This window comes from Chenopodium album, chromosome 2 (assembly GCF_948465745.1).
Source record: "Chenopodium album chromosome 2, dcCheAlbu1.1, whole genome shotgun sequence".
NCBI lineage: Eukaryota > Viridiplantae > Streptophyta > Magnoliopsida > Caryophyllales > Amaranthaceae > Chenopodium > Chenopodium album.
The window spans coordinates 77,436,906-77,450,722 of NC_137835.1; the positions used below are offsets into that span (position 1 = coordinate 77,436,906).

General features: G+C 34.6%; 2 protein-coding genes across 2 annotated transcripts; both read left to right on the top strand.

Annotated features, from left to right (window-relative positions):
* The first annotated feature begins 348 nt into the window (after positions 1 to 348).
* On the top strand, positions 349 to 4,825 carry LOC145588563 (uncharacterized). Its single transcript, XM_081645198.1, has 3 exons — positions 349 to 746; positions 1,778 to 2,281; positions 4,085 to 4,825. The coding sequence occupies exons 1-3, from the start codon at positions 477 to 479 to the stop codon at positions 4,616 to 4,618; spliced, it is 1,308 nt and encodes a 435-aa protein (XP_081501324.1). The 5' UTR covers positions 349 to 476; the 3' UTR covers positions 4,619 to 4,825.
* Positions 4,826 to 6,377: 1,552 nt separating this feature from the next.
* LOC145601348 (uncharacterized) lies at positions 6,378 to 13,077 on the top strand. The gene is made up of 5 exons (XM_081657351.1): positions 6,378 to 6,676; positions 9,376 to 9,462; positions 10,481 to 10,540; positions 11,143 to 11,245; positions 11,790 to 13,077. Exons 2-5 carry the CDS (start codon positions 9,376 to 9,378, stop codon positions 12,737 to 12,739), a joined length of 1,200 nt encoding a protein of 399 aa, XP_081513477.1. The 5' UTR covers positions 6,378 to 6,676; the 3' UTR covers positions 12,740 to 13,077.
* Positions 13,078 to 13,817: the final 740 nt, after the last annotated feature.

The window sequence follows — 13,817 nt, forward strand, 5'->3', positions numbered from 1 at the left end:
TTCTCTCTCCTACTTATTCCAATACTCCACTTACATTTCTCTCTCTTACACATCACCATATATTTGTTGATTTTTATGGGGCCCACTACACACTATTCATCATGAGATTTCCTCATCCTATGAGCATTTTTGGACTTCCTCATGAGCATATTTTTTTTTCCTCATTGTTGTAGTACCAAATTCATCATTTTTGCTCAACATTTTTGCTCATGAGGAAAATTTTCCTCATTGATGGCAATGCTCTAATGTAAAAAAACAAGGAGTCAAAATGAAAAATGACATTGGTAATCCTAATGTTTAACTGAACAAAGACACCTCTATTTATAATTCCATAATTACCCTTGATTATTCGACTCATCAGTAAACAAATCCTCTCCTTCCCTTTTGATGTTGTCAAGATCTACAGTTCCTCTATTATTCCTTTCTTCTAAAACCCAAATTTCATTTCATTTCTACTCTAAATTTGGAAAATTAAAATGTATGAACCAATTAATCAAGCATCATGTACCAACAATCCTTATTTACCTGGGCAATCTTTGCCCCCTTCAATCCAAAACCCTTCATTTTCATACCCTCAATTTCAATCTCTTCCTTCTAATTCTTCTGGGTTCACCCCATTTCCGGGTTTTGGGCAATACCCATCAAATCTTCCGGGTTTTGGAGCTCAACCCGTTAATTATTCGGACCCTTCTGCTTCTTCTGCTAATTGGGTAGTCAAACAATCTGCCCCTGTTAAATATTCTCCAGTATGTTATTCTATTCTCTGAAAAATGGGTAGTTGTTGAAGTTTTATTTGCTGTTTTGTGTGTGATTTTATGCTAAATGTATGGTTGTTGATTGAATGTGTGTTTTCTTGAAAATGGGTAGTTTTTGAAGTTTTATTTGCTGTTTTGAGTGTGATTTTATGCTAAATGTATATTGAATCTGTGTTTTCTTGAAAATGGGTCGTTGTTGAATTTTTATATGCTATTTTTAAGTGTGATTTTATGTTGAATGTATGGTTTTTGAGTGTGATTTTATGTTGAATGATGACAAGTTTTAATTTTAGGAACAAATGATGTGTAGTAGTGGGGATTTGTATATTAGAAGCATTAGTAACAATGATCAATGTGTGATTTTGTCATAAATTTAGTGATTATGCATTATAAAGTCATTTCTTGTTAAATTTGTGATTTTGGTTGAATTTTGTTTGCTTGTTGACAAGATTTTGGAAAAACTGATATGTGTAGTAGGGATTTGTTTACTACGTATAAGAAGCCTTAATAGCAATAGCATTGATTGACAAATGATTTTGTGGTAAATTTGGGAATTATTATTGTTTTAAGAAATACATTTATAATTTTAACTTAACTGTAGGGTTAGGTATAGCAAAACCCTTAATTTTGACCTCAAAGCAAGATATTGTGTGCCGTACGATGTGAATTTGATGTCCAAATAGATGTACACGAGTACACGATGATCACTGTGCATTAAAAGAACCATAAAATTAGTTTTTAGGTTGTGTTTAAATGTAAGAACAATAGAAGGAATCTTTAAATTTGTCTAGTTATTATGGGTTACTAATGATTTCGTTGTTTACATTGCTAAGGGATAGTTAGTTATTATGGGTTACTAATGATTTCGTTGTTTACATTGCTAAGGGATAGTGTCATTGGGTGTGCGTTCTTGTTATTCATCTTTACTTGTGAAAAAGTTGTAATTTAAGTGATTAATATTATATGTGATTGAATTGAGTGTGATTACTAGAAATTTACTCGTGGATGTTATTAATCTGTAGGCTATACAACCAATAAGGAACGAAGCCAATGCTTCATTAAGTTATGAGCCCGCACTGAACTACACCATGATACATCAAATCTCTTCTATTAAGGCCCCTAAGAAAAAACTAAAGGGACCTAAGGCGATTCCTAAAATAATCCCAACAAGCCAAAGGGTTCGGTGCCAACTTTGTGATATCGAGTGCAACAATGTTCAAATGTATGAGAAGCACTTATCTGGAAAAAAGCATGAAAAAGGTCTCATGAAACTTTATGCTCCCGCTTTACAGTCTGCAACTATGCAGGCAAGCCAGACATCTCAGTCTAGTCAAGTCACTGCCCCTGGTGCACAAAGCATGCAAGTAGCCAAAACTAAGCCTGCTAACTTGGAGGTCAAGAAGCAAAAGCTTGTGGAAGGTGGAGCTACAGTTCAGTCTGTAAGGGTATGCGCAATATGCAATGTAGTATGTAATGGGGACGTAGCATTCAATGATCATCTTGCAGGGAAGAAGCATGCTACTCAGGTAATTTCCTTGAAACTTTATTCCCTCAGTCACTTTTCCATGGCTACGTTCAGTTTTTGTGCGGGTATTAAGAAAAACACTCTGGGAGTATGTAATCAATCTATCAATTACATGGAAATAAATTTGCAAGACACAATAAGTGTATCTTTTCTCGTTATGATATTTGCTTTTTTGACAAATTTTAAATGTGTATCTTTTCTCATTATAATATCTGCGTTCTGGATAAATTTTTTTTTTTTAATATCTTAACATTTAATGTGTCTTGCTTCTTGTGCTTCGTGTTTGAACTCATGTAGTTTTGATTTGGGTTTCTTAATATGGTTGTAGTCTTGTAGATACTAGTATGATTTTAAAAGGAAGTCTGAATTTTGGAGCCTTCTTTTATTATTGACTTTTGTTTGGCTATAGTTATGTCTTGTAACTACCTTTTTTGTGAATAGCATTTAATTTAAGTCTCTTAGGTGAATCTGCATGCAAAATTAGAAATTTCAGCCCGTTTCCTATCTTTGTTAGATTCAGAAGGTTTTTTTTTTTTTGGAGGGGGGGTGGGGGGGGGGGGGGGGGGGGAGGGAGGGTTGTTTGGGTATGCTTTAATTGTCACCCACTGGTTACTTTTAATGTATACAGTAATAATAGGTTACTTGGAAGCTATGCTTGGACTTGGGTGTAAGGATAAAAAAAGAGTCTAAGAGTCGGACACAACAAAATTTTACCCTTGAAAATTTAGCCAATCTAGCTCACATAATTTTTCTGTATACAATATTAATATGGAGTGGGTCATTTGGAAGCTATTCTTGTACTTGGATAAAGGGATCAAAATTGAGTGTATGGGTCTAGTCTAAGAGTTGGACACAGGAAAATTATAATTTTGAATATGTAGGTTACAGTTTTTAAGTTACAAGTCTTACGGTTACAAAGTGACTTTATCTTGCTATGTAGGCATTAATAGTTTTGATGTTACAATGTTTTGTCAAAAGTGAAGTATTAATATCCATTTACAAGCATTTTAGCAAGGAAGTACTTCCTATTGTCATTCTCTTAGATAGCTATTCCATAGTATTAGTTCAGGAAAAAGCCAAGGTATTAGTTCAGTTGCAACATCATTACATGAGCCAACACATGCCTAGTAAATCCTTTCAGTAACATGGTGTTGAATTGGTGATTTTATTATTAAATTTTTCAATAAATCGGCTGCAGCTGGCCTCTGATTTCTTAAAATTCTCTTTTCCATTCGCTCCTTGCTATGTACCGTTTAATACTAAGGATCATGCTCTCATTAAGTTTAAACTTACTAGTTCATAGAGCTGAATTATGTGGCTACCACACAGTGCCGTAATTGAAAATAGGGGTTCCAGTTTTTATCCTTGTGTCACCGCATGCTAACATGTGATTTACAACTTGCTAACTTATGATGGTAGGTATTGTTACTTTGGTCCCTTTTCTTTATTTTTTTCCTTCGAAAATATGGATTTTCATTCTGTTTATTAGCGAATGTTATATAACTATTGATTTGCCTATTTTATTTTAAGGTGATTTCATTCTGCACAAATTTCACTTTAATCTTCAAAGGGTTTTGGTGGTTGTTGTTGTTTTGCTTTTGAGAAGTTTAGGAATGTACTGATTCTTCTTCTGAGTTTTTTAGTTGGTTTTGAGGCTCAATGTAAACTTGTTTTAATCTACTACCTTCTACCGGCTATAGCTTTGTTACTGTGTGTGTACAGTCTAAGCTTGATATGAAAATTCTATTTGGACAATCTGTTTTCATTCATGTATCAGCTCTAACTTCTGGTGATGTTGCTTCAGGTACGTGTCAGTGCAAATGTGTTAATTTCAAACCCTGCTTCAGTGAGTACCACTGATACCACCCAACATGACCTGTCCAAGAAAAGAAAAATTGATGAACCTGCTCCAGCGTGGTGTGATGTTTGTAAAATCAGCTGCACAAGCAATGATGGTCTTAATATGCACTTAGTAGGAAAGAAACACCAGAAGAACCTACGAAAGCTCCAGAACCCAAATATCAATCCCATTACTCCTGTTTCAACTGCTGCACCACAGCCTTCAAAAAATCCAACCACAGCTGCTGCCAAAATGCCTGTGTCCAAACCACAGCAAGTGAAAAAGAAAGGTCTGTCTATGGAGACTAAGAAGCAAAATGTTCTAGAATGTGGGGCAGCTGCTAATGCTGTGAGAACGTGTACTATATGCGGTGTGGTTTGTAACAGTGAGACAGTGTTCAATTCTCATCTTGCTGGCCAAAAGCACGTGACTATGGTGAAACAGGCTGAAGCTGCAAAGGCGATCAGTGGTCTACAAGCTGTCTACCCTGTAACATGAAGAATTTGTAACATCATTTCACTTTGGAACTCTCTGACTCTCTCCTTGTAAAATTGTACATATTCATCACCTTTTCTTTGAAAGGTACTTTTGGAGAATGAAACGAGGGGGTTTTATGAGAAGTAACTTTGTTTCCTAACTTCATCTACTGATTTACTTTTGTTTTATATATAGAAGAAAGTACGGAGTACATTATTATGTGAGCTATTGTCAGGTTTGTTTTGATTTGGTTTCTTTAAAAATATTAAATTTTACAAAATCTATAAAGACTGGGAAGTTACTCCTGCTAGCATCCTTGTGGATACTGGGCATATATAGGCACATAGCTGAGCAGAAGAATTTTGCTCGTGGGAGGATGAAAGAGATAAAAGGTACAAGGAAGACTCCTGTAAGGCATGATGCAGCGCTCAACAACCAAATTTATCAGGTAGGGAAGGACTTAGAAGATTGGCACGAGCTCATTTTGTGGGGGGTCATGAATGCAGGAAAGCTACAGTCAAAGTCATGGGGAGTTGGAAGAGTGGGAACATAGGACACATCGCAGGGACCATCAAGGAAGAGCGCAACACTATTTGGCAAGGAAAGGAACGATCAAGTGCACAAGCAGAGATCAGAACACGATTACAGCTCTGCACAGAGCAATTCAAGAAGCCCTGAAGAGGAAGTTGCTCAACATAGATATCTCCACACACGACAAGAGGTTGCATGGGTGGCTTACAGAGGAACAGGAAGGGCCTGTGAATTTGCAAGAGCATGATACAAAGGGTCGAGTGTCAACTGCAAATGCTGCAAGGGTGTTAATCTTGTGTTTATGTCTAGTTTTGTTTGCAGGTAGAACAAGGAAAGTTACAGCTATTAATTGGAGTGCTTAGTCTCCTTTTGCATTCTGTCAATTAAAGATGAGCACCAAAAAAAGAATGTACATAATTAAAGATATAAATTGCTCAAAGTATTGCATAAAAGTTTTGGTTATCTAATCAAATTTCATCGATTATACATTTTTAATTTTTAAAATTTGAGTATGCTATTATATAAAACTCTACTAAAAAAAGAATAATTTAGGAACTTGATCACCTTTGTAACTATCTTTTTCCTAGCTTTATTTGTTTTTTTTTGATCAATTTTTTCCTAGCTATCCCATTCTACTTGACCAATTTGGACATAGAATCCTTGACCTTTTTTTAAATTTTTATTATTTTTGGTGTTCCACTCGGTTCACCTTTGGCTAATCTGGATTCGGGGATTGAACACGAGTCATGCCTACCAAGTGTAGTCCCAATCACTACTATACCAACAGCCAATTGGTATCCTTGACCTTTTTTTAGCTTGTTTGATATTAACATACATGGAATCAACTAAAAACATTGTTCAAGTTTTAAGATACCTATCATTCCATATGAAGCATCAATATCGATCATCAATTCATATGACTTAGATTCATTCACAACAATGAAAATGTAAATTAAAGCATTACCTTAAATTACATGTCTAGAACTTTTTATTTAAAAACACGTAATTAAATCACGGGTAACAAAACTTTTGTAAATTAGTTACACGGCACAGCTATACCTCCAAATTTGGAGTATTCTACTTTCATCCAATTCACAATTCAACAAGCAATCGATATTTCACGATCAAGGGTGTAGTACTCTTTGTGGTAGTGGACTGAAATCACATTCATTTGTTTGTTTTATTTTGGTGAGATTTTTGGTACACAAAATTTATGTATCAAATCAAATAATGAAAAATGATTATTTCTCCCTTTAAAAAAAACTTTGAGCATGATTATTTCCCCTTCAACCTTTGACCACTGTTTCTTTGCGCATTTCAAATTCTTTTAAACTCGTTTTACAACTTTCTCTCTCCTCACATTCGAATCATTCATTCGTCATTCTTCAAGCTTGTTTATTGAAACCACCCTGAATTATTTGTTTAAGCTGTCAATTATACAAATAATACTCTTCAATTTTCTCAAAAATTCAATCTTGAACCTTTTTCATTCCTGGGTATTTCCAGTTATTCCCTCTTCTAAGCTGGGGAAATCATCTTCTTTTTAAGGTAATTTCGAATTATTTGTTATACCCATTTAATTTCTTGAATATGTAATGCAAAAAAGTTATGAATAGTTTCATTTTATTTTGTGAATTTTGGGGGTTTTTGGGATCAATTGTATGATTGCTGGGTTTATGTTTTTCATTTTCATGAATTGGATGACATTTATCATGTTTTTTTTGTTTTAGTATACTCAGATAATAAGACCATAATTAATTGTATTTGTTTGTGCAATTTTTTTTCTTGATATTAATTTATAGTATATTTTAAGTGGATGCTGCTAGGGTTAGCTTGTTTTTGGAATAAATCGATTGTAGAACAATGATTTGTTTTTGTATGAGGTGAAATGGATAAGGTTCTTCATCACTACCCCTCCATTTGGGTGTTGCCGGGGGCAGCCGGTGGCAGGTGGGTCCTATGTTGGTGGATTCAATGTGCATTCTCTGCAGGATGTGTATTTAATATTTATCTGATTATTTATGTGCCAATTGAAGGTATTCAAGGCGTACCATGTGAACGAGCAATGTGCAGCACTTTGCTCTTCTACTCTATTTGTAATTAGCTTTGTCTCTGATAATGATACGAGCATACCACGTATTCTTTTTCGCAGTATTCTATTATTTGATGCTCTGAGAAAGTTTCCATGTATCTTAAAATAGTATTGGTAGTTTTATATTTGGATGATCCGAGATGCCCCTTAGTTAAATTGAGTGATATGGAATTAGGGACTATGGAAAGTAATGGGAATGAATCGGTTTATAGAGGGTTTTTAGTGAAATCGTGTATTATCCTTAATCATGAGGGTTAGGACAATGCATCAATTATCAAGAAAGTAGCAAGAAGGGGCTTTCTTTTGTTTATCAATCATGATTATCCTTAGTTTTGTGGTTTATGACAATGCAACAATAATACAGAAAGAACGGGCATGTTTTTGTTTATTAATCAAAATTTGGAGAGAATAATGTGAATGTTAGGTGAAGAAGTAGGAAATGTTGTTGCATGTTTGGACATTTTAGGCCCAAGTAATTGGGGAAATTGGGCTAATTCTTTAGGAGCTTGATAACCATTAATTTTTCCTAGGTAGGAAATGAATTGACTGTTAGCTGTTACCCATGGAACCTTATCTAGAGTGATCAAGAGTTCAGCGATAGGAGCTGATTCTTCAATGATTTAGCTGTGGTGATTTGTGAGTGTCCCTTACAAGTTAATTTAAATTCATTCCTTGGGCATCTTCTCTACTTCCCTTGATCAAGTTTTGACTCATGAGGATGAAATGGCATGTAAGTAGGTTTTGTAGGGAGTAAATAGTGATTTTCCTTGTTCTCCACCTCATAACTCTACATAATGCACGGATTCAAATCTGTTAAGATAGAGGTCTTTGGAGGGTCATTCTGTCTTTATGAATCAACACTCTTGCTAGAGAGTCAAATGTTTACATCACAAATTTGATAATTTTTTTTTTTGAATTGTGCCTCTATGAATCGTCTTGCACTCTTGCTGATTGAGTTCAATCTAAGAACTTTTCTTGTGGCTTATTCTACAGCTAAAATTCTTACAGAATTTATTGGTCCATATCCAAATTCCTTATCCTGTCTTATACTAATCATTTAGTTATTGAGTTTTCTTTACAAAATTGATGAAATTTTTGACTTCATGTAATCAAGTTTGTTGAAAGTACTTTGAAGGTTTTATTTTATTTCATTTTAGAAAAAGCATTAATTTATTTAAAAAATGTTACTTTGAGTCTTCTGGAAACATCATTTCTGAAAATTTGTCAAGCATTAGCATTTGTGTTTGGCATCCCAAGCCTTCCGATGCCATGATGCATATTGAGTTGCAGCGTGGTGGCTGAGCTGTCTTATGTATGGTCATAAACCTTAAGGAATGTGTCACCTATGTAAACAAATGTAGCATGATCGTTGACTCATTGAACTACTTTTTTAATCAACTAAAATCTTGAAGTCAAGATACCCATATGTATAAGAATCTCAGCGTACTTTTCAGGATATCATAAAATCTTGTTAAAAAAAGAAATCTTTAGTTGTTACTATTAATTAAGAGAGTGGAGACCACTGGAGAGTAACTAGTTAGTCTCTTATACTAACATGTCCGTGCTGATATATAAGATGATTAGACTAAGTTCTTAGAGGTTGGTATAATTGACTTATTTCCATACATCAAATGGCATAACTCATGTGGATCTTGGTTTTAAAAAGCGCGCCTCGCTCCCAGGCTCAGGGAATGAGCTTTAGCTAGGCGAGGCTCAGTCACTTATGGAAGGAGTGCGCGCCTCAAAGCGCCTTTGCTAAGGCGCGCCTTTGCGCCTCACCGAAAATTACTAAGATTTAAGTTATAAATTGAAGAATGATGGACATTTTTTCAAATTCAGACTACCTTAGCTTTACATATATCATTATTTAATTTATTACGAATCTTTTTAATTGGTATTAAGTACAATCAAAGTAAAAAGTAATTTGAAATAAATATGTAAATACATGCGCCTTGGATACAAAAGGCGCGCGCCTTTGCCTTGCGCCTAGGCTGCAAGGACCATTTGCGCCTTGCACCTTTTAAAACTAAGATGTAGATGTATCTTTATGAATTTGTGGGCAACTGATGGGAACTTTATAAAAATATATATTTTGTGATTTTTAAAGTTGCTGAACCAGACAAATATTTAACTGTTTGTGGTGTTTATTTTCTAGATGTCCACTAGCTCCAGGAGTGATACTACCGATGACTCCATTTTTGACATAGAGGAGCTATTACAGATTGAAGCAAGATGTAGAGAGGTATGTTTCAGAATTTTGTTCTTCTGGGTTGTTTTTGCATGACATAATTTACAAAATTCTTGCATAAGTCATGAGGCACAGCAGATATTTTCCTTTGTCTTTGGTGAATTGAATAGCTAGATAGCGTTGATTTTGCCATTCTTCAAGCTTTTTTATTGAAACAACCCTAATTTATTTATTTAAGCTGTACAATGAATAAAACAAATTATACTCTTCAATTCAGACAGGGAAAAAGAATTTGGATTTGGACCAATACCTCAATAGAAATTTTATTGTGATTGATGGAGAGGATTTAATAACACCCCCACCTGCTGATAAAAAAATTAACTGAAAAAAAGGGATATCATCTGTTAATTTCTATTGAAAGTTCACAAGGGAGTATGTTTAATTAACAATAGAGTAGCAAAATTATTTTCTTATCTTGTTTCATGATTGATAATTCAATTTCAACCTTTGTTTTCATATATTTCACATCCCAAACTTATTAACTGTTACACACAAATACCTTCTGCTTTTTAGCTATCCCCTTATAGGCCATCCTTTTTGCACTATTACTTTATATTGAAAGTGTGAAGTAGTCAGAGCTATTCCTTCTGACTGGAAGGAATTAGAGGTGAGCCAGTATAACCCCTTCCTTTTAAGTGTAATTATATGAGATGCATTTGTACTGGTGAATGTCATTTTTGAAGCACCACGGTAGACAGTCTGGTTACTCATTTCCGACAATAAAGCTTTCTTCTGTTGAGCTTGATGCAACTCCAATAATGATAAGTGCACTCTGGTCATGAAATACTCAATATATATTCCATGAGAACATTTGGGGGTGTTGGCATTGCTGGCACCTGTTAATTCGCTTAATTAGTATGTCAGTATTTGTCTGGTCCTTGAAGACATGATATTGCTCTGCATTTGTAATATCACTGATTCATTTACGAAGTACTTTGCTTTAATGAATTTACTTTTGCACGAAAGGAATTATTTGCTGATTTCTTACTTAGTTTCTCATTTTTGATTGCAGTTAAGAAGAGAGAAGGACTTGCTTAAAGAAACACAATCCCAAAGCTTCGACTTGATCAAAGTAATATTGTAATTTCCATTTGGTCTATTTATTTACTGTTATAAAGCTGTTATTGTTTATTTTCACCATTTGCTTAGCTAGACATCAGTAATCTTCATTCTCCAACCTCCCCTACACCTACAACCTAAAAAGGATATACAAGTGATGTGGAGGTAATATAATAATTCGTTGACATACTCAATCGTAATCTATCTGGGAATCCAAGATGATAGTTATAAATGTAGTATTTGATTCCTTTCGTTACTGAACTGATCTATTATCATTTTGGCATCAATATTCAGTTTCTAATATGCGTTCTAAGCTGTACTAAATAGAGATACAAACCTGTTGATGGTTCAACCTGGACAACAATAACAAATGATGCATAGTTCTGGAATTTCCAAACTAAAAGTACACTATAGATTCAATGATGTATGACTTTATTTTGGCCACACTTAATTTCAGGAAGGGTAAATAGTCAGTTGCTATGTTCTTTTCTGCAATTTCTACATTAAGAACTCTGTTTTCGGCTGTCCAAAGGACATCAGAAGTCAGATTTAGTGCAGACTCTGCATGTTACTCTTATGCATGGTGATCTTCTTACTAGGTTTCATGCATTGCAGAGACTGGAGCTGCATGTATGGAAATTGAATGAGGCCCGCTTGGATGATAAGAGGAAAATTCAAGAGTTAGAAAAAGAGCTGAATAACTGCCATCAGGAAATAGGTAATATAATTATATTTTGTATCTTTCATTTAATTTGCATGCTAAAATTCACTGTTTCCGTCTTTGCTTTGGGGGATTGAGGTTTCTTCTTTATATTTTGGCTTGTGTGGTTGGGGTTTTCTTTAGAGTGGAAACTTAAGAGTAGACTTGGCTGGTTTTTAGTCTTTTACCCCCTCCTGCTGTTGTTTATCTTGGCTCAGCTTTAGATTTGATAAATATTATAAGATGCCACTGAACTTCGGATCCTAATTTTTCAAATCTGTTCTCATTTACTTTACTAGCATATGCTACTAGTGGCTCTATTAAGGACCTCGTTAAATGCACTGGTGAAAAACTGCCCCCAGCAATGCCAAGAACCTGTCTGCCAAAAAAAAAAAAAAGAAAAAAAAAAAAGAAAAGCAGTGCATAGATGCTGTGAGAACGGTGCCTAGTTTTCTTTCTTCAGTTTCATAATTGCTTGGTGGGTGCTTATAAATGGATACTTTGCTATGCTGATTGTTCATAGTATCATTAGTCATTTAGTGCATTATTGTGTCAACTCCAGACTATTTGCAGGATCAATTAAATGCAAAAATTGCTGATGTGAAGTATCTCGAAGAGTGTGTTGGGGGCGTTGAGATGAAAATGGTGGACTTTGAACTTCTGCAGGAGGAAGTTGTCAGTCTAAGAGAAGAATTAGAAAAATCGGACTCAGAGTGTAATTTTTATATTCAGGAACTAGGGACTAAAGAAACACAACTACAGCAGTCAAGGTTGCATATAGAAAAACTAGAAGAGTCTATTGCCTCTGCTGCATTGGAGTACCAATGTGAAATAGAGAGCTTGAGGCTAGAAATGATGTCCTTGGAGCAGAGCTGCTTTGAGCCTGAGAAATCCGAGGAGTACTGTCAAGTAATTGCTGGATTGACCAAGTCACTTCATGAATTTCAGATCCAGTTTGAAGAAGCACAAAAAAATATTAAAAATTTGGAAAACGAAAACAAACGAATGAAGGACGTGCTTAATGCACGCGAAAAGGAAGCAAGATTATTTTGCCAGAGAGTTGAAGAGCACTTCAAAGGATGGATGGATTGTAGTAAAGGTTCAAATTCTGGTGGATTGTCCAATGTTGCTGCAGGAGAAGTTAGCTCATGTGGCACTATCCTAGGACCACTGCTCTCAAAACTCCTCAAGATAGGTACATCAGTTAAAGATCTTAAAGGTGGTGATACTGGAGAGAAAATGTCCCATGAACTTCACAAGTATAAAGAACAAGTTAAGCAGGTTAAGGAAGAACTGAAGAAAGAGAAATTAAAAGCGAAAGAAGAGGCAGAGGACCTCGCTCAAGAAATGGCAGAATTGAGATACCAAATGACAGAGTTACTGGAAGAAGAGCGCAAACGACGTTCTTGCATTGAACAAGCCTCTTTACAAAGAATATCTGAGTTAGAAGTACAGCTTCAGATGGAGCAAAGAAAATCTGTTGGCCCTGTTCAAAGATTATGTGAGGCATAATAGTTTCGATGAGTTCAGTACTGTTGTGTTTTGTAACATTACCAGTCATTGTGTAAAGACTGAACTAATATATTTGTACAGATATAGAATGTGAAAGTATCATTTGATTGAGATAAAGCATTATGTTTGGTCCGAACACAAAATGATACTTCACTGAGATAGTTTAAGCTGCTCAATCTCGATTTTTTTTTTTTTTTTAATTTTATTTGAACCTTCTCATCTACTGTATTTTGATCTGTTGGAGCTGGGCGAAGCTTTGAAATTTAACAGATGAATATGGGTTTATGTTTGTAGAATAGAGTGGGCAAAATTTGGAACATAAATTTGTTATGATAAAATATTAGTACAATTTATTGGCAAAATTTCTCTTGCAAATAGTCTCATCTAAACACTCAAAGATCCTTGCCTTGCACCTTTAACTTAATACTTCCTCCCCTTTATTTAGTTGACACCGTTCGACTTTTATACTATTTATATAACACGCTTTGACTCGCTTTTGTGGTTTATAGATATTAATCGTAAAAAATATGCGTTGGCAAGCGTGATAATAGAAATGTGTCAATTAAAAAAACAGAGGAAGTATTAGATTAATACTCCCTCCGTCCCCGATTGATAGTCACTTATGCCATTTTTGGGCACCCAAAATATTAGTTACATTTGCATTTTTTAAGTACCATATATTATTTTTTTTACCAAAATTCTCTAACATTTGCAAAAATATTTGTGCAAATTAACTTTCCAATGTAAATTTTATTCTCCCGTGTACTTTAATTACTTTCTCACTCTACTTTTTTGCATACTCAATGTAAATCTACTTTTTCAATGTACTTTCTTTAATTCTCATTAATTCTCGTGATTTTTCTTCAAAAGTGACTATCAATTGGAGACGGAGGGAGTAATTATTTAATTCTATTAAAATCGTATATACTTCTTTAATCTATTTTACCATATTCGCTTTTTTTTTAGTTGCATCACTTTTCTTTATACTCGATCTCTCTACCTCTCTCCTATTATGACCATTTTTTCCCCTATCTCTCTCATTTCCTAAAATCGTTTAGGAATTTATAATTTGCAAATT

Bases quoted from the DNA above. Each gene is read 5' to 3' on its own strand.
- LOC145588563 (XM_081645198.1), top strand. From the start codon at position 477: ATGTATGAACCAATTAATCAAGCATCATGTACCAACAATCCTTATTTA. The intron at 747-1,777 runs GTATGTTATTCT...ATTAATCTGTAG, and splicing joins CCCCTGTTAAATATTCTCCA to GCTATACAACCAATAAGGAA. The intron at 2,282-4,084 runs GTAATTTCCTTG...ATGTTGCTTCAG, and splicing joins GGAAGAAGCATGCTACTCAG to GTACGTGTCAGTGCAAATGT.
- LOC145601348 (XM_081657351.1), top strand. From the start codon at position 9,376: ATGTCCACTAGCTCCAGGAGTGATACTACCGATGACTCCATTTTTGAC. The intron at 9,463-10,480 runs GTATGTTTCAGA...TTTTGATTGCAG, and splicing joins TTGAAGCAAGATGTAGAGAG to TTAAGAAGAGAGAAGGACTT. The intron at 11,246-11,789 runs GTAATATAATTA...TGTCAACTCCAG, and splicing joins TAACTGCCATCAGGAAATAG to ACTATTTGCAGGATCAATTA.